We start from the raw sequence: 21,125 nt of genomic DNA on the forward strand, positions 1-21,125 counted from the left end.
AATAATAATAATAATGATAAAAGAATATACAAAATAAGTGAAGCACAATGCAAATTGCTCACACCTGCAGACCAATGCCCAGCCAGTTCCCGAGTAGCAGTCATTGCCCCCTGGCCAACTCCCCTCAGTTTGTGTACTGAGCATGACGTCATATGGTATGGAATATCCCTGTGGCCAGTTTGGGTCAGCTGTCCTGGCTGTGCCCCCTCCCAGCTTCTCGCTGGCGGGGCATGAGAAGCTGAAAAGTCCTTGACTAGTGTGAGCACTACTTAGCAACAGCTAAAACATCAGTGTGTTATCAACATTATTCTCATCCTAAATCCAAACCACAGCACTGTACCAGCTACTAGGAGGAAAATTATCCCAGCTGAAACCAGGACAGAAGTTTATCTTAAGCTTTAGGTTTCTAGTCATCGTGAGTATAAACAAAAGCTTCCAAATGAGGGTCCATTTCAAAGTGTGCAGCACCACTAACCCCTTCTGTCCCAGTAGCTTATGGAGGAGCAAGCTTCCTCCATCACCTAAAACAAGTACTGACTCTGAACTGACTTAGATTGGCAAGGTTATCTATTTCATTGTTGACAGTTTAATGTTTGTTTATCTTTCCTACTAGATGAAATGTTGGGTTGTGTAAGGAATGACTACTGCTCAGGTTGCGTTCAAGTCAAATCCAGTCCTTCCTTTGAAAATGCTTAGCTGTTTTACATACTCCCAGGCCAGAAAACAAACAACCCCACCACCCAAACTGTCCTTCTGTCAAACAGCCACAACCTCAGGTTCTCTGTAACAACCATGATCTGCAACATTCAACTCCAGCACACGTCAGATCTTGAGCAGCACAACTCCCCTAAAAATCATGGAATAATTTAGGATGAAAGCGACCTCCATACAGCTAGCTCCATTTAACTCCTATGATCAGTTGAACACCAAATTAGCATTTAAAGCTTCCAGTGCTCTCCCTTCCCTAATAACAGTGTAAGCTTTGGATTTTTCTGGCTGTGTGCTGAGTATGGAGGGTTGAAAGGAAGACGTCAGGACTGCAATCAGAAATTCATGTCTAATGTTCTTGGCTCTGACATGATTTGTTAAGCACTTTTGAACAAAATACTGAATTTTTCTGTATGTGTGCTTATACAAAATAGAAATCCATATAACAAACATCTTACTCCTAGAGATGATGTGACAGCTATCAGTTTGCATAGCATTTTATTGCTATAAACAGTAAAACAAATTAGATTTGATTTCTAGAGGGCAGAATAAATAGTCTTTTCTTTGTTTTTAAAACAGTAGAAGTTTTAGGATAGACACTTAATAAGGTCATATTGGTAGGCCAATATCAAAACTTGCAAGTCTTTTGGGTCCAGCATCCTATCTGCTGGCATTTTCTGTAAATTATATTGACTTCTTCTGTAGGGCAGGGTTTTTTTATTTCGTTGTTGGTTTTGCTTCGGGGGTTTTGTTGGGTTTTTTAAGGTTTGTTAACTGTGTTTTTCTATAAAGCACTATTTGGCAATGCATATATTGCCGTATATAATAGACCTCACCAGCCAGTCATGCAATTCCATTTCAAATTGGAAAGCAACATGAGTAATACTTTGAAATAACTGGGATAGGAGTGTTTTTTAATCATCTAAGTCATGCCTTTGTTGGACAACTTCTGAAAAGGCACAGGGGGAACAAAAGATGGAGTTTCATCAGTTTATAAAAGGAATTATATGAAGTAATTTCCCCTAAACAAGCCTGGACATAATGACAAAAAGTCCCACCAGCCTTATGGGTTTCATAAATGCAAAGTAACATTAGGTGGAGAAATCCCACTAATCATTCAAAAAAATCTCTTGTTGTTTTAGCCTTAATTCAAGTCAACCTGACCCAAAGAATTATATTGACATCTATTAAGAATTGCTATTTTAGATCTACCTGAACCAAACTCTGAAACTGATTTTATTTATTGTTTTATTTTTTGTTTTCATTTCTTAGTAGGTCATGATGGTTCTAACTAGCCTTAGCTGCCTGATTTGTAGTGTCTAAATTTCTGTTCTTCTGTTCTCTTCAGATAAATACAGGGCACCGATCGCAGTTGACTGTATCAAGTGCAGAGGTGGGAAATGAAAGGAGTCAAAATTTGGAAAGCAGCCCTTTCATGTCAGATCTTCTGAGTGACGTACCCTTTGCCCTAGCACCACATGTGTTAGCAGTACAGGGCACCCATAATGACGTTCCTGACCGATTGCTCACCTACGACATCAATGATAATTTATCAAGATTTTGGTATGACTTTACACTTGAAAATTCAGTGCTTTGTGATTTGTAATGTTTTCTTTGTTTTTTCTCTCTGTGTCAAGGAACAAGTCTTAAGGTGAAGATAAAGACTTATTTTAATCAGCTTAATATTTTGGGGGCCTGCCACTGGTATATCAGATGCATTGGATCAAAAGGATCCAACTCACAACTGTGTTATATTTCTTAGCTTTAAGTGAACTGTAACTTACTATGTTAAATATTCTGTTTATCTCCAAAGAAATCAAGCAAAATTATTTCAGCCTGAGTAGGAGACTGACTGTTGGTATCTACTTCCAGTAGGCAGGCTGCAGACACAAACATTTCATAACTTTAAGATGAAGTCTACGCACGTCTGCACTGTTTTGTTACTTCACTCAGATACTAAATACATAGATCCCGTTACACGTGCTTCTTTAAGATCACCTCTGATCTTCTGCAATAGAAGGCAGTATTAGCGCTAAAGCAACGCTGCTTTGCACTACTGGGCAGACAGCTTTCCAGTTAAACCAAGTTTTAAAACTCAGAGTTAATTATGAGTACTTAAATAATTATGAAGACTTAATAGAATTGGTTAAACTTACCAATTTCAAAGTGAATCGGTTGCTCTGCTCCCTTTCCAGTAGATGGTATTTTTGTCCATCTCATTTTGTGCCTGGAGAAGTCCTCCCTGCCTGCCTGTTGGCTGCTGTTTGTTCTCATTACCACATGTGTTCCTGATTTATACATAGATCAGCTTTTCCATTTTAACCTCTTTGCCCCCTGAAGAAGGAAATCTCAGGACACGTACTTTTAATGGTCACACCCTTCTTTTTTTAATTTGTGTGCCAGAGATACAGATGGCAATGTTTAACAACAGGAAAACATTACATTGTTTCTTATGCAGCTAAATTAAATGGCTAAGTACCTAAACATGCATTCTCACAGACCACTGTGTCCCCTGCTCACAAGCTTTGAGCGTGTTTTTCCCGACTAAAACCAGAGCTGCTGTTGCATGAGCAACAGCTCTCTGAGGTAACATCATGATTTGTGATGAATAATGATCTGTGTCACACAAAAGACTACACTTGTTTTCTCTCTCGGGGTAGAATATTTATATTGTGCCAAATGTTAGTGGGTATTTTCATGTATTTTCTATGTTCTGTGATAGCTTAAAATACATATATTTTCAGACTTGCGTCCTCTTACAGTATTTGAGATAAATACTGTAAATGATGGAGAAATTACATTGTGAATACATCTTAGGTTGTTAAATATTCATGTTTTGTATTTTTTAAATGTATGTATTTAATATTTTTGACAGCTATGTTCATAAATGTTTTGCAGTTATTGTTTCAGGGAAAGTATCTGTGCTGCACTCCAATTAAAAAAATGCTAAATAATAGTGAGTTATTTTTTGTGTGAAAGTAATCGCTCGGCTTCACCTCTATTGTTTACTATAGCTGTGACCATTCAGACTTCATGGGAGCTTGAACGTGGAAATTCAGTTTGGAAATCTTTTCAGTATCATTTAAAAATCAGGGTCCTTCTAATCAAATATATCACACTTTCATCTGCTGTATTCTGCATACTGTGTTGGTGACTTGCAGTGGTTTAGGTGGCATCCATGACACTGCTCTGAGGATAGTACGGCTGTGAGCTGGGAAGTACTCGGACCTCTTAGAAGGAAGAATTAATTTTACCAAGTTGTTTAGAACTGTTTTGTGTGTTGAGTTTTCTAGTTAACGCATACCTGAAGCACTAAATTTAATTTTCGTGATTGTTTTATATTTAATCATTAAAAAAGTAACCATCCTGCAAATAGCATGTTTCCATTCAAATTGTCCATTTCGAATCTGAAATGTTTCTGCAGCTCAGCTGGTCTAGAAGCAGAACTGCAAAACGCTGTTGAAGAGCCAACAAACTCACTATACTTGTTCTTTCCTTGCTAGCTGACTTAGCATATAATTTTTGGCATTCATTTTTTGTTTAAAGATAGATTATTTATCTGAAATAATCACATCTTGTCAGAATCACACTCTGTTACACTCACAAGCCAATGCGCTGTCCTTTCAAAAGAAAAGAAGAGGCAAAGCAGGGTGGGGAGGAGGTTGTATTCACCTATAATGAGAAACACGGTTGGTAGGTTAAACATTTGACTGCATCCTTAACCATATTCCGTAAAGGGTAAAATTTACACCTAGCAAGAGTACCAGTAATGAGCACTGGGAATGTGTCTCCTGACTGCCCTCTCTTTAGCAAGGGCTGGGGCTCAAAGCTCTCCCTTGCTTGACATCATCCATAAAAAGTGGATTGAAGCCTAATGGTATCCAGACAGCAAAAGTGAATTTATTCCCACTGGGATAAGAAAAAAAATACACTTAAACTGTTATAAAGCAGTAAGATTTATGGATATTACTATTTGCCCACTAATAACATGAAGATGGCACAAAATCTCCAGAAAATTAAAGATTTCAAAGAGTCTTAGCTCGTATAAAAATGTGAATTGCTAGTGTAATTGCTAGCGTATGTTTACATCATATGCTAAGTGATTATTGCATAGAATATATGTGAATATATTGTCAACAAATACTGGATGGTTCTATATATTGTCATTCAAACATTTGACCACCGATGAAGGAATATAGTTAATTTAAAAAAAATTATAAACTATTAAAATATAATCAGTATTTATATCAAAATAGTAAACGGCCCTGGCTGTCCTTTCTTTCTATTCTGTATCTAAAAATGAGAACATGAGTAGAACTGCTTGCTTTGTGTTATGCATATGGATGTAAATTGTTTAGACAGAACTGAAAGGTATTTCATAGCTGATGTCATTAACAGCAGAATTAAGACAGGTTGTCAACTCCAGAACTAATAATGAAAGGCTGAGCTGTGATCCTGGGCCAGTGAAGTGCTGTAAATGGGAGCTTTGTCACTGCCATTAGTGGACATATTAGTAGGCCTGCACTCCTTTATTTAATAGTCTATTTAGAGTTACTTTGTTTCGTGGGAGATTCTGAGTTTTGTTTGCAGTTCTCTACGTTTTCCTTGCAAGAGAGGTACTCTGCGTTGTGTGATAGCTTCCTTATGGAACTTTCTAATAAATCAAACATAACAAGACACTTCTTATTTCCTCTGGAAAAGTTGTAAATACAGGCTCTGGAAAAGTCTAATTTGAAATGTAGAAAAAGGGGAGTGAAGCCCACATGCTCAAAGGTAAATCAAAGAATAATTGCATCCAGAGCAGCCCGACAGAAGGCTGATTGGGAGCTGGTCCCTACAGACAACTCCCTGGTGACAAACTCAGAAGTGGAACCAGACAATGCCGTGTCCGGCAGGTCAGTCAAGGAGGTGGTTACAGATCCAGTTTCTGATGTTTTCTGTAAAGTATGATCCAAACCCTGATACTACAGTACTGCAGCTGGCAAATGCATACTTGTGTGGTCACAGATGAGAGGTTTTGACCCTCGAGCAAATAAAGGAAAAAGGCAAAGAGCTTATTCAGTGCAGTAATTACAGTATCTCAAAATAACACAGAGTTTATTGCATTTTTAGCTGGAAAACCTGTTATGTTCACAAAAGCACTAAAGCAGCCTCCTGGGCAAGATGAGTGGGTTGTTCTGAACAATAGCATAAAACTTGCGCTTAAGAAACCATTCTCCTCTCCTCCCCATCACCACCCTCTTGTTATGACACAATAATTCATCTTGCTTTGGGTTTTCTCTGCTCAGCCCTAGTGAGTATGGAGAGGAACCAGAAGTGCAACTCCTAGGGGTAAGTCCTTCCCTTCTTGGGTAACTGCAACTCTTCTACTGATGACAGGGCAATTCCAGATTAACCAGATTTCCTTTCGAAGCCAGAGTGTGTCTGTTACAGCAACAAAGAGGCAGAAAATCCTCCTTAAAATCCAAAGGTAGGCTCCTGTTTAGTGCCGTAGGAAGAAGGTGGTTTAATAAGCCAAGCTGGGTACGTTCAGCCCACCTGCTGTGCTGCATCTCTTCATCAGCGTTAAGCTTCACATTCTGTAACGAGCTTGCAAAGTCAGAAGTAGGTACATTAGGCCTGATTTCTTCCCATCAATATGTCAAATTCCTTAAACTAAGGAAAATTATTGATCTCCCTGTGCCCTCCATTGAGACCATGTTATTTCTTTACCAGTTAGATACTTACGTCCTTTGATTCTCCTAGAGAACTACCTCTTTCTTTTCAACATCTTCCACAGAGATGAGACTGTTTTCTGAAAAGAGACCTGGGCTTCTTTCTGCAAAAGGGATCTGTTTCCATAGACACTTTCTTAGCCTTCCTTCTGTCTGAATCACAGCCATCCACAAGAAGAGATGTAAGTATTCATGCTTACTGGAAGGGGAGAAAAGTCGCTACCTTGTTCCCGTTGTGTTGACAGTCAGTTAACTGGGAAGCGTTACTGCCCATAGAACGAAACTGAGATTTTTGTCCATTCAGAATTTCATCATTTTCAGGTGCCAGGAGTTAAAGAAGGAAAGTTGATCTTCTAGGCATGGCATCTTACTGCCTGTTTAGTTCTGGAGCACAAATTTTAGGTTCTGTGTACAGGTATGTGAAGTTTTTCTTTGCACTATATGATGCTAATGAGTAAGACTGTTCTAATTCTCCTGCATATACTGATGTCCAATCTAAAAAGCAGTAAGATCCAAAGCACTACTTTGACTTCTGTGGGTGCAGTCCCTAGTAAGACAACTCTGTGCGCAGAATTTTTTTTTCCTCCATGTATGAATGGTTTTAAGCATTCAGTAGAACTCCCCAAAAATAATTTAAACTTTATTTTCTGAAACATACTAATGGAAAGCTTTTCCACCTTCATGGTGAGTGCTACAGATCTGGCTATTCTACACGCAATTACTTTGAGGCCATTAAAAATTACTAGTTTTTTACAGATATCTACCTAGTATGAAATGGCAAGAGTTCTCATATGTTCATTATTTCCTTTAGTTGTATAGAAGGATAAATACGTAGTAAAATTACATCAAACTAAGGGGGGGGGAGGACATTTAAAGCAGTTTTCATTGAACATTATTTCTGTAGTAGCTAACTTTGGCTGTAATGAAAATACAGAAACTAAATGAAGTGCAGGTGGTAAGAATATGATGACACTATCATACTGGTGATCCGAATCAGAAGTAAATCGGTACAGTGCCCCATAGTTTCTTTTTTTGTGTACGTGTAGTAGATAGCACAACGGTCCCTAATGCTAATGCCTCTGTATGTTAACATAAATAATGGGAGAGTAATGATGGATCACATACTCCTTTCAACATCTCAGAGCAGGTATTTGTTTTTAGTCTGCAGCCTTCCATGCTGTAGTCTTTCTAGACTGTTTTACCAGAAAAAGACAGTGAATAGTCTATTAAAGTTTACTTTCTGATGAGGTATCAGGGTCGCTCGAAGAGCTTTGCTGTATCACAGCTCAGTGGTTTGTCAAATACATCCCTTCTACAGAAGCAAAACAGTCTGAGCATGCTGCGTGGTTCATATAATAAACCAGGAGTTGTAAAGCTTTCAGCGTTGTACTGCAGGTTATGATGAGATGTTGGAGAAGGCTTTTTTTAATTCTGTGGCAAAAGAGAGTATCTAGCGGTGGAAGTGGAAGTTATGATGACCCCAGAAGGATGCAGCAGCTGTAGAACAGGGAAAAGAGAGGGCTTAGTTCTGCCAGCCAGTTCAATTCACTTTTCCTTGCTGCAAAGATAAAATAAACTCTTGAGATCAAAGATCTCATTTACAAGGCTGTCCTCTTAAGCCGGTCGACACATGCACTTCAATAACAGAACATAAAAGAAACTGCTCACAAGCAAACAAAAAAAAAGATGAGCCTCAATTATAAACATCCCCCATCCAACTGTTTGTGGATATCAGCATTATGGTTAGAGTAGCCACTCATGTCCAAATGTTCATATAACTGTTCCCAGAGGTCAGCTTTGGGCATCCATCTAAATCTCACTGGAAAAGAAGTCTGAAGCAGATGGGCTCAGAAAACAAAGACTCAGGTGAAATGGACCATCACGGTGAGAAGGGAATTACTTATTTAAAGCAATGGATACTTGTAAGAACTGAAAAAGACTTTGGGACTTCAGTCTGACCACTGTGTCACCCTTTTCATGAAGAGATCTGCTACTTGTCCGTTTTCCTTAAGAAAACTAAGCAATGTGTGATGTTTTGGAAACTGTACAGTAATTTCCTTTTTCAGCTGTTTTTAGAAACTACTGGTGCATCTGCTTAGCTTATTCTGCTCTTAAAGACATTTTTAGATTCCTGTAACCCTGATTTTGTCTGTTATATGTTTAGATGGGGCTTTTTTCAAAGACTTAGTATTTATCTTACCAATTGACTCAAAGAATCTTTTTGTTGTTATTTGACTTTTATGTCTTTTGCAGTTTGGTTAGTTCTCCTTCAGTTGTCTCTCAAATAAAAATATTTACACTACTCCCTCTACTTGATAAGGTGGAATAGAACATATGCATTAAATTTATCCCAGAAAGGACTGCTAAATTTTGTTTCAAGTAGTATTACAATACTTGCAGATATTACATATCAATCTTAGTATAATTATGGCTAAAACTGGACATAGAGGGTTAACATTTTCTCTATCTTGTGATGCAGTTCAACTCATGTTGTAATTTAACTCATGTTTTGGGGGTAGGCAAAGTGGGAAGGTGTCATATTAGCAATTGATACTTCCTTTTTATATGTTTGCTGCATGTAGTGTGCAGTATATGCATCAACTCAATGATAAAGTTCAAATAACTGCTTCAAAGCTAGAAGTTGCCATCAGGTTTTAAATGGCATCAAATAAGAGGCTGTTGATTGAGAAATGAAAACATAGTGCTTTGCTGCAGATCTCTCAAATGCTTTACAGTAGGAATCAGTATTAAGATTCATCTTGAATCTTAATATCATAAATTAAATTGAAGACAAGTTTTAAATCGTAGGACAGCTGTAAAAAATAGAGGGAATGAACAAAGATGGCTGATGTATTTTTGTTTACTTAAGAGGCTAGCTAGTGAAATTATCTCTGTTCATGTTGCAGTTACTTCCATCAAAAATTTTGTATGGCAGACTGTTGTTCTAGCTATTGATTTGTACAAATCTAAGAGAATCTCCACGAATAAAGCCATTTTCCAGGATGATAGGTTTTGTCCGAAACTGTTCACCTTCATATTTAAGACCTCTAAGTCTTCTCAAACGAACCCTTCTCCCCACCACCTCCAATGGCTTTCTCTCCTTCAGAAGAAAGTTGCGCCCTATTTTAGAAACATCAGTCCAATGCTTCCTGCGGGATGCGGTGCTCCATCCAGTTGGGTCTGGACAGATGCTTTGCTTCTGGGATGGGGCATATCCTGGTAGACGGGCATCTCAAGGGTGATAGTCTTTAAAGAAAAGGATGTTGCACATCAATACCCTTTGGGCAAAAGCAATGCAGACTGGACTGACTTCCATTCCTGTTTCCTACATGACTAGCCACGCAATGACAGAGACCTGACACAATTGTTCTAAGCATGCAAGGTGGTGCTCAAGTCCTACTCTGTTTTCTTGGAAAACAACTTACCTTTAAAAACTTTGAACTGAGCAAGATCATCTTCTGGTGATCCCCCAATCTCAGCAGATGATTGCCTGAGCCATTTCACCCTGCTTAGACCAAAAGGGGAGATTTAGGCCAAGATGTTAAGGGCTATCTCATCGAAGAGGAAGTCATCCCAAGATTGATCTGTTCATCATAGACATCAAAAAGAAGTCAGGTGAGACTTGCTCTGCGAGGATCTCCTGTAGCAGTGGAAGTCTCTGACTATTTATAAGAATATGTGCACAGTGACTAAAAAATCATCATTAGATGGGTTTGCATATCCTTGTCTTCATGGCACAGAGTAGGAAAGGTGTTCCTAGTGTGTCCACTGCAACAGCAACCTTGCTGTACAAAGATTATTTTCTCCAAAAAAAAAAAAATTGTTAGGAAGAATAAAAGCCGACTAGTACACCCTTCTTAAACAGATGAGGTAATTCAAGTGAAGGATAAAATCTTACTTGGAAATTTGCAAATAGATTATTGTGGGTTTAGATAAATTGCAATTAACTGAACAAGGTCTTTCTGGCACCTACTGCCTCATCTTGCTTCAAAGAGTTGTTTTGGCTTCTACACAAACTAGTATTCTGCTTCCCCAAAGGAACAAACTATGAAGATAATGCTGAAAAACTTCTCCTTGGAAACACCATTCACTTCACTTTAGTCTGGAAATCATGACCCAGTAATTTGTCAGTCTCCAAGACAATAGTCCACTCTCTTTTAGGACTTATTCCGAAACCAGTATCTGAACAGATAATCCGTGTAAAAAACATCTCAGCAAACTGGATCAGCGTAGGCATTGCCAGAGCATTAGAAGACTAGAGAAGGCATCCCCACAATGGGATTTAATGTAGAGCACTGGTGGCATCAGAAATGAGAATATCCTATGCTTTTCATCAAAATAAAAAAAAAAGAAAAAGAAAAAAGAGAGGTGGCAGCTTGGCACTTTGTTCATACTCTTAAAAGTACTGAGTATCTACTTTGTAATAGCTGACAGAAATGTTGAGAACATGGTAACTCAGCAACACTTGGGTTACTCTCTTTACGTTTTCCCCCTGTATATATCTGTTGATCTTAAACTCCTCTGACCTCTTCTACAGTGATTGTTACATTATTAAGATGATGAAATTTGGAGTAAACAGAGGAGAGGGACAATTCTTATCTGAGAATTTCCTCCCTTGAACCTTTTGTCCCAGATACATCCAACCTGAATTTGTAGGTGCCTTTCGTAAGTGCCTAATGGTGTGCTGGCTCAGGCCGGGCCAGAAGGTCTAAGCGGGGAATCTCTCAGATTGAAGTCTGTTCTCTGCTTCCTCCATGCTGATGTGCTTAAATACAATCCCAGTCACCCTGGCTTCCATCTGCTCGCAGGAGCGGAGGGAAAGGGGAGCTCTTCAGCCAACGTTAAGATGAGAATCACCCACTGGCTTGTCCTCTCTTCCTTTGGCCGTCTACGCAGGGAGCCAAGCATGACTGCTGCTGCCAGAGATGGCTCCAGCAAAGTGCCTGGAAACGGGATGAATTTATCTGTCTCAGCCTTTCTTCCCTACTTCTCCCCCAATGCATTATTTCTGCAGAGATCAGACCCGTCGTTAGCAGTGGAAAGCTGCATTACAAATGGGAATTCATTTACTTTTAAGTAAGTATTTTGCTTTGTTCAAAGTGTTTAAGTCCTGACAATGTGGTCTGGGAAAGGTTCACTGGGCTGTTTCTTTGCTCCAAATATAATGAAAGAGCTGGTCTGTTGCCAGCCATGGAGGGAAGAGGAGGAAATTAGAATATGCAGCATTTAAGGAAAAAGTCAGTTAAAAATAAAACTTCATTCTGTAGATACAGTTTTAGTTATTAAGTGAACAGCAGTTCAAAGTAGAGAGATGTAGAGGAAGTTAATTTATAATGACCACTTCCTAAAATGGATTTAAGTGTAATTCAGAGTATACTGCTTAGCTGTAGGCCAGCAACCAGCGTTTTTCGATCTGCCGCTTTCTCCAAATGTGTGAGAAAATGGCCTTGTGAGTTCACAAAACTTTCACGAAGCTCAGCTGCCAGTTGGTGCCTACATCTTGTCCTCAGCGCAGAGATATCATACGCGCCCACAAAGATAGCCGTTCTGAAAGGAAGAAGAGATTTTTGCACAAACCTGGGTTTCAGCAAAGTTGTTACAATTTACATCATCATAACTAAGAACAGGATTTGTCCTAAAGGTTATAGCAAAATTAATGTAAAAAGTTTGGGCAACAGAAATGTGTCATAAACTCAGGTACATATAGAGAGAATGTAGATATATATTATGTGTGTGTGTATATATGTAGGTATAGGTAGATAGATATACAAGATGATTATTCACAAAGAGATGCATTGTGTGAGATTGGTCTTCAGTTTCTCCAGAAGAATTTTCTTATGTCCTTTAATTCAGACGTCAGATGCTTCACATGACTTCGCTGGCTGGAAACCTGTGTCGTTTTGCCATATCTGCTGTTAACAACGCAGTTACCAGCTAGTCCACATGAAGAAAAAAAAAAGATTTATTTTTTATTTTAATGCCCCGTAAAAAGTAGTACTTGACATTTTCCCAGTTGTACCTTGTGTGAAGGGGCGAAGTGGCTATATAGATGAAGTTGCAGTTTCCAGACCTGAATCTTTGCTGGTTTCATGTGAACCATGTGCCTTTAAGAACTCCTCTCTATCCTCGTAATTCCTTATTATAGGAAATTGCAGTTGGCAGCAATCAGGTTAAGTATTTAAATATTTTACATTTAATTGAGGGGATTAAATTCACATTTCCAATTTAAAATGTTTTCCCATCTTAACTACAAAACCTGGTTGTATGTTTTAAAGCTTTTTAAAAATATTAATACTGACAGTGTGAAAATACTTGATTTCATGAGCACAAAAGAAAACACATTATCTTTTTCTTGTCATTTAAAGAAGGTCACATTCTCTAGCAGTAACCAAATTGTTTATTATTTTGATTGCTGCCTTCCCTTCACTGCCTTTCTCCACCCCTCTCCCAGTGACTGATTTTTAGTGTCAAATGTGGAGAAAATCCTCATAATGAAAGAGCTGGCAGAATCTGGTCGAGAACAGTGATCCCTCTTGGTAGGGGATCACGTCCAGCTCATTTTTTGTAGTCTACATTTTCCTACTTTTTTAATCTAAGTGACTTAGATATTTCCAAGAATGAGGCTCGGGGAAGAGGAATTGTGGTGACCTCTTCTTTGAAGTAAGATTAAAAAAAGGACAGGGAGAAAGTCTATTAAAATGTGGCTGCCTTCCATGCTTTTTAAAAACGTGCTGTTTGTGTGTGCAATGCCTGCCAAGGAGCCTGTCTGCATCTTGTGTGTTCCAGTCAACAGCGCCCACCCTGCAATTGCATCTCATCTCCATTTTTAGGCAACTCTGTCTCACCTTTTCACTGCTCTGAGCAAATATCTGAGAAATTCGCCCGTACAGTCGTCTGTACCTTTTTCATGATGGTTTCAACTCTCATTCTGGTGAGACAGTTGAACCCCAGTGCTGTTGATAGCCCAGGTGGGGCTGCAGTTCGAGCCAACGTGATGGGTTTTGGGGCAAGAGCTGGGTTGACCTTGTCCTGGGGTTGTTTTTCTTTTTTAAATCTAGACAATTTCAGCCATATAAATTCTAATCTAAAAAAGCATTAAGATTGCAAAGCTAAGCACGGGAATTCTGCTGCTTTGGGGGGAACAATCTGCGTCTGGAGTATTTCCAGAAGCTCAGCAAAGTGGCTGTTACCGCAGGGTTCCTAAAAAGCGGCCGTCGTGGGAACACTGTGCTTTGTAGGACAGCACATTCAGCTAATTGCCTGTCTCACTGACATAGATTGGAGCCTGCAGCCCCTCGCTGCGTTCACCTGCTGTTCCTGGAGGCAGTGTGATCATTGATCTCAGTGGAAGCAAGGACATCAATTGGGAGCCAGGAGCTTTTTTTTCTTACGAAGGCAAAATTTTGCTCCTGTGACTTGTTGTTGCTCCCATTTCCAAGCTCCTGCTGGATCTGAACCCTGCTTCTCATGGGCACGGACTCCTACTTCACAGTTGCTAGTAATTATACATCTAATTCAGGGGTCAGAAGGACTTACTTCTTGCCTCAGATACACACCCAAATTGTATCCTGGGTGTACATCAAGACGAGGCTGTGGCATCTGCTATTTTTTCCCCACGTTGCCTTCATTTGGAAAGAATGTGTGTGGGTAGAGGAGGAGCTGTGGTGCATTTCAGCAGATCCCATCTGGACCATCAGAGATCCCGGCCTGCAGCACACAGCATCCCGCATCCCAGAGCATCCCTTCCCGAAGTTCACGTTCCGCAGCAGTCTGATGGCTTTCATGAGGGGATCTTGACCCTCAGGGTTAAATCCTTGCCTTCCTCCTCTGTTTCAAGCAGAGGGGTATGTGTTCTACCTTTAGAGACTAGGTATAACAAACAGAAGGTTTTGAGAAAAAAAAAATCCGAGAAAGGTCATTCAAGTACAGTCTGTTCATAGTCAAAATAAAATACGATTGGAAAACAAATGTTTCCAGGTGTTGCTCGGAGTGAAGGGTGAACTAAGCCTGATGTCATGGGCAAACAAGTTCTACACGCTTGGGTTCACCACAGCAACCGCCGCTCCCTCGGTGCCTCAGTGGACCAGCGTGACCCCTGCACGCTGTGGAAGTACCGCTCCTCGGCGGGAGGCGCTCGGGCAAAAACTCCCATACCGCTGGGACCAACTCCATTAGGCACTTCGAAAGCCAGCAGCGCCAACTTGAAATCAATCTGCCGCTTACTAGGGCAACGTGTAAGCTGTCTCAGGGCGGACACGGTGTAATCGCAGTTTCTTAGCCTGCCGAGCGAGGATGCAGTGGGAGCAGCGAGTAATGGGATAGCTGGGTTTGAAATGCATACAGGCTGGTCACATCTGTGCAGGACAGGAGGTTTTCAGAAAATCCGGAGCCCTATCCATCCTCTTAAACAGACATTGGTTTAAGATGATACTCTGGGTACTATGCTTTGTTAGTACCCGGAGTAGTAACACTTCTCTTTAGCCTTGTCCATACTACAGCAGGTAGTGCAGCCCAAGAGGAGTGGATCCGTAGAGTAAAAAAGACCAAGGCTGAGGGTTTAATACCCGCTCTGACAAGCATTTCCAGTTTAGACTACTGTTGCTCTTGTCCTGTGGGCTGAATGTCCCCTGGACTCCAAAGCACATCTTCTGGTTTAGTTCCATTCAGAAGGACACCAGCTTGCTCTGAGATGGCTCCGTGATTCAAATGGAAACACGGTAAGTTGGGATGATCCGGAGACGGACTCCCAAACCGAAATGCTAACATATATGCACCCCTTGTATTTAAATAGGACTTCACTGCAAGAGCTCGGCGAGCACAAACTCGAGCTGAAGAGATGCTGAATGTTCTTGTGAAGTCACAAAACAGGGATTTGCTACGGCAATTATGTAATTGTTATGTAACTGTTACAAAAGTGGGATCTGTCATAAAATCAGTTATCCTCTTATCCTCTTGATGCAGATCAGATAACTATATTTTTTTCCAGAATATCATCCAGTTTCCTAGAACCATTAACTCTCTGGATACACTAAAACACTACAATAACTTATTCTGAAATGGCTCTTAATTCTCCATGCTTTGCCTTTTATACACGTAACTGTTGGGGAGACAGATTTTGTATTTTTTGGAAGATTTTTTTTAAATGATTATTCCCAATTGAAAGAAAACAAACTCATCATGGAGTGAAACGTAAAACAGGTCACTTCTGGGTTTGCGTTACTTAAAACTGTAAAATAATGTAAAAAATCTTTTCCACTTTTAATATTCATTTTTGGCAAAGTAATTTTGAAAACAAACTAGAACAAAACGTTGAAATAGATATTGATGAAAAATTCCTCTTTTCCTTCCAAGTAGAGAGTTGCCAGAATAGTAAAGCATGTGAAGAGTTTAAATTTTTATGACTATTGGCTTTCTAGTGGAAAATTTTCTCGGTAAAACTAATTAGTTGCTTCTTGAAAAGTAAGGAGGAAGACAAACAATGCTTAGCCAGAAAATGTCTTAATCAGTCCAAAAGCAAAAGCAACTATAAAATTTTGAAACCTCCTCCAGGTTCTTCATAATCATTATCTGAGATAGATAGCCTTCAAATTATGATTGCCACCGTTAGCGAGCTTCGTGATGAGGATTTTTTAACTGGAAAAAGAAATAGGAATGTAAATTGTGTTTTGTGTGTGGTGCACGTGCTTTCGTAACTTCTTCCTAATCACACCATGAGCTGTAACAAGGCCTGGTAGTGCCTGCTAAGAGTTTTGGTGGAAAGAAGCAGCACTTTTCACTATACAGCCTTCAGATGTAGCTTTATACGACTCCTGTATTTATATGACTCCTTTATATGACTCCTGTATTGAGGAGCTTTATATTTCTCCCCCAAACACAGTCATCTCCCCTAATCCATACTGTATCAGACAATTTGAAAACAACATTATTACTGGGAAAGTAGACATCCACAGAAAGCATAATCACATTTGATTTTAGAAAATACTAATAAATTGAACACGCTGCCTGGATCTCACTTGCCTATTTGCCTTTTACAAAAGGATATATGGGCTATGGATAATTTATAAACAAATAGTAGTATATTATTGATCACTAATCTCCATGGTTACTGGGCTCCTCCAGTTTCATCTTGGCTTCTATGTAATTAAACCTTGTTGCACACGTACAGCAGTGCAAGCTAGATTAGGCTAGAAACACAGGAATCGTTACAAAGGACAAAGAAGGAAATCTCCTTTATTTTTCACCATGGCATAACTGTTTTGTCTCTACGTATGGAATTGGTGAAGAAAAAGCAACACTGTGCTGAAACATCAGAAACCGAGTGCTTGCGAGTGACAGTGCACTGAAGTTAATGCTGTGCTGATCAGATTTAGGTCCTGATCATTGTCCATAGATTTGTTATAGACCTTTTTGGCACTTTCCACCCGTTGTCATACTGCAGTCTGTAAGAATGCCCTCAGCTCGAGAGTCATTCTGTTCTAATGTAATTATAAAGTAGCGGTGAGTACTCAGGCTTGTACAGTTAATTTTTTAAACATTTTTTTCTTCCTTCTTGCTGTATGACAGACCCAATCAAGGGGAGTGTTGTTATTATTTAAAAAAAAAGCAACATGAATATACCTACACATACAATATTGAGTACCATAAAATTGAGCTTTCTCCCCCCCTGTATTTTTCAGTTACAGTAATCTTAGACAGTTCTTGGAGCAACAGTATGGGAAAGTTTAAAGTAAACTTCAGCGAAGTTTACTTTTTTAACAAACATGTTTTGAATACTCTTCTATGTCACCTTTGAACTGACCTGAAGCAGGTTAGTCCTCTTCTAGATACCCTGAGTCCAAGATACCAATCTACTGTAAAATGTGAATAGGAAATCATGGAGGATGCTTTTGCATCTTGAAATAACTTTAAAAAAATCTCTCTTTTAGTCTCCATGCACCGATTATTCTTTCACTTTTCCTTATCAGACTGTTTTCCATTTAATTTTAGTTTCCCTGTTTCTGGATTCAATTTCCCCTAGCTTCATCTTTGTGGCATATTTATCCTGCCGCAAGCTATTCCCCGAGGTTGTGGATATCTGCTTTCCAATCTAACTGCAGAGGTAACTGCTCCGAAGGGCATGGTCACCTTTACTGTGGCAGCAACCGAAGGGCTCACTGACTGCTCCTTCTCCTTGCTTTTCTGCATATTTTCAAACAGTAAGGTACGACTTGTTAGCCTTGCCAATATTTTCATACTCTGCGGCCTCTCTCCTGCCTTTCTATTTCTTAAAGGCCGCAGATTCCTTCCCAAATAAAGCACGTTAATGATTTTTTTTTCTTGTTCCGCTGCAGGTTCACTCCCAAATATGGTACTTTTGGCATCTATCGTATCTCTCGAGGGCTCCCAATGGAGTGGGTACTCACAACTAGCATCAGATATTAAAAACAAAAATGGGATTGACAAAGAAGTTTTACAGAATGTTCTTCCACATAATCCATTTCAGAAAAAGTAGCAGAAATGAAAGGGTTAAATACACAAAAACCAGAAAGAGGTACTACTGTAGTCACAGAAGGACCACAAGCAACAAAGAAATCCACTTTTATAGCACAAAGCGTATACAAGACTATAGAAAACAAAACGTTCGGCATATGGAAAGAGGATTTGTGGATGTTTTTGGCTAGATCAAATCCCAAAAGCTGACAATAGGAGTCCTTCCAGAACTGCATTTAGATGACACTTTCATAAAAAGCAGTGACATCCTCCCCACACAAATGTCTAATTCCCCCAAACTTTTCCCTGCCTTCAAAAGGAAAACAGTGGCCAAGAAGTGAGCCCAAATGAGCCCACTAGTGAGGACTGAAAACAGGGGTTTGCAAAGTGGAGTCTGTGCAAAATTACCATGAGATGTATGTATTAAAAATTATTTAAAATGGCTTCAGAAATCAGAGAGAGTAGTGTGGTCTTCACTTCTTTCTAAATAAAAATAACAAATTGCAAAATATGCGAGGCTGGATCATATTAGAGAATTCTCATAAATTATATATTACATAGTTAGACATTAAACTGTTAATACAGGAAAGCTTCAGAGTATGGGTTTCCAATTTCCACTTTATGAATTTTTGTAGCACAGCTTCCTGTGGTCAGATGATATATCCTGTCAGTGCCAGGCTTTTTTCCCCAAAATACTTAATTGAATTTTAATGTCGTGCAGAAACACACACCGGTGTTTGGTTGAAAGGCAGTGCTAGAGATCACTCTGAATTTTTGCTCCCGATTGTACCTTTGTGATTTCTTGCTGTATTAATTCTTGTAAGCACGTCAAATTTTCTCAGTGAAGACTGAGCCACGTGAGCCTTAATTAAACACATTAGCAGTCACGGAACAATTAAAGTGAGTCTTCATCAGAAAGAATTGGCTTGCAGGGAAGAGGAGCCGCACAGTAAGTGTATTGTGTGCTAGCACTTTATTTACAGAGGCCAAGCTGAGAAAACCCAAGACCAAATCAATAACAGTTTGCCTAAAGAAGAAACTATCATGCCTCGTGGATTGAGTCACTAAAGTCTTCTTCTTGCCTATTATTCTTAATACACACTCACTGTCATGGAGTTTAATCAGAATTCATGAAGCTGCTAAACCCGAGGAAGATTATTGATCTTATTAAAGATGTAGCAGCACCAGACTGAGAAGACGGGGCCTCCAGAGGAAGGAGAAGACGGGAGCCTCTGGGGGAAGCTGAAGCAGCCATACTTCACTTGGCGTTTAGCTGGCAGGTTCACTGCCGTGAGAAACCAGGAGCATTTTTCTTCCATAGATCACGAGCTTGAAAGCCTGGGCACAACTGCCCCACGTTGAGCTTTTAAATCTCTTTACCTATAGCTTCTAAGTACGCCTTCCTGCTCATCGTCAACAATGTTTTAATTAACTTTGAAGACTCGATTCCTTCTTCAGTTAATCCTATCTAATGCCACTGAAAACAAAGGAGTGGTGTAGGTGTAGCTGGATGGGAATTTAAAAACTGTCAATTACAAGGATGTTACAGATGGCCTAATTTGACTGACACAGCTGGTACTAAGACAGAGAGAAATCATCTAGGTGTACTTTTGTACCCTAGGGTTTTTTTGCTGTACTAACTCTTTTTAGAGTGCAAATTAATTGCTATATTTATAGAAACTGTTGAGTGATAACAGTGGAACTAGAACTGCGCAAATGATTTTTTCAGATCAGTTGCCAAACTGAAAAATTAAATAAAATTTGTTTAGACGGACCCAAAATAATTTTTTTCCATTTTTCCTGATGAAAACAAAACCTGAAAAAGTCCCAATTTGAGTAAGTTGTTCCATTTGAAAGGAAGTTAGCTATTTTATTTAGAGGTAGCTAGAACAAAAGGAATCAAAGGGCTCAATTCACAGAAATTTGGAGTTGGGGGTTCCCCCTGCTGAACAGCTGCGTGGTCATGCTGCTTCACTCGGTGAGATGCAAGAACCCAGGTTAAATTGGGAGGGATCCTCCAGCCTCGGGAGGCAGGATGTTTGGAGCTGAATCTCCCTCAGTCTCTCCTGCTGCAACTCTTCCATCCTACTTCTATATAAAATGCATAATAAATATTAGGTCAGTCAGAAAGCATGCCCATCCCTGTAAGACACAAACTCCTTACTTGTGGCCCTCACATTTTCTTTTCCTCTGCCAAAGGAGCAAAGGGATGGAAAGAAGGATGGCAGAGAAGGGGAGGCACTGGCTCTTGCCTCCGTTCCCCAGCCGAGGAGGGCAGAAGAGCCTGCAGCTGGACACCTTCAGGGTGATGACCTGGAGCTTCTCCTAACCTTCCCCCTGCCCTGCTTGCTGAGGCGCTGCTCCACCCTGGATGTTTAATTACATACACAAAATACACCGGTATCAGGAGCAGGGTCTGAGAACCCCACCCAGGAAAAGCTAATAACATGATAATCAGAGGCATAATTTAGATAGGAAATTAAAAATCTGAATTCAATGAGCAGGGCTCATTGAAAGAGCTTTACATTAGATTTGAAGGGGGAAAGGGATAAAGCCAGGCTCGCTAGAGATAAGCCTGGGGGTGGCACGCCAGTGTTTGAGGGACGGTGTGTTAACAAGGTCCTTCAGTCTGCCGCCTCAGTGGAGGTAGGGTATGGAGATCCATGCGGCAGCAAAGACGCAAGGGTTATGGATATATTAGAAACCATGGGAGTGCCTGAGAATGGTCATGTAGGAATTAGGGTTTCTCCTCCCAAAAAGGAGGCAGGATCAATAGCCCAACTGAAGTGCATCTACACCAATGCACGCAGCATGGGCAACAAACAGGAGGAGCTGGAAGCCATTGTGCAGCAGGAAAACTATGATATAGTTGCCGTCATGGAAACATGGTGGGATGACTTGCACAACTGGAGTGCTACAATGGATGGCTATAAGCTCTTCAGAAGGGATAGGCAAGGAAGGAGAGGCGGTGGGGTAACCCTGTACATTAGGGAGTGTTTTAATTGTCTAGAGCTTAATGATGGTGACGATAGGGTTGAGTGTTTATGGGTAAGAATCAGGGGGAAGGCCAACAAGGCAGATATCGTGGTGGGAGTGTGTTATAGACCACCCAACCAGGATGAAGAGGCAGGCGAAATACTCTCTAAGCAGCTGGCAGAAGTCTCTCAATCGCTAGCCCTTGTTCTCATGAGGGACTTCAACTTACCAGATGTCTGCTGGAAATACAGTACAGCA

At 40.0% G+C, this 21,125-nt stretch overlaps 1 protein-coding gene across 3 annotated transcripts in view; it reads left to right on the forward strand.

Annotated features, from left to right (window-relative positions):
• UMAD1 (UBAP1-MVB12-associated (UMA) domain containing 1) overlaps positions 1-3,660 on the forward strand; it is an 84,491-nt gene extending 80,831 nt beyond the window's left edge. For all 3 annotated transcript variants that reach the window (XM_019474003.1, XM_019474004.1, XM_019474002.1), the window contains exon 4: positions 2,057-3,660. In XM_019474003.1, the coding sequence (XP_019329548.1) occupies positions 2,057-2,314 (258 nt within the window). In that variant the 3' untranslated portion in view covers positions 2,315-3,660. The remainder of the gene's footprint in view (positions 1-2,056) is intronic.
• The last annotated feature ends 17,465 nt before the right edge of the window (positions 3,661-21,125 follow it).

The sequence above is a fragment of the Aptenodytes forsteri genome, unplaced genomic scaffold (assembly GCF_000699145.1).
Source record: "Aptenodytes forsteri isolate BGI_AS27 unplaced genomic scaffold, ASM69914v1 Scaffold55, whole genome shotgun sequence".
Taxonomy (NCBI): domain Eukaryota; kingdom Metazoa; phylum Chordata; class Aves; order Sphenisciformes; family Spheniscidae; genus Aptenodytes; species Aptenodytes forsteri.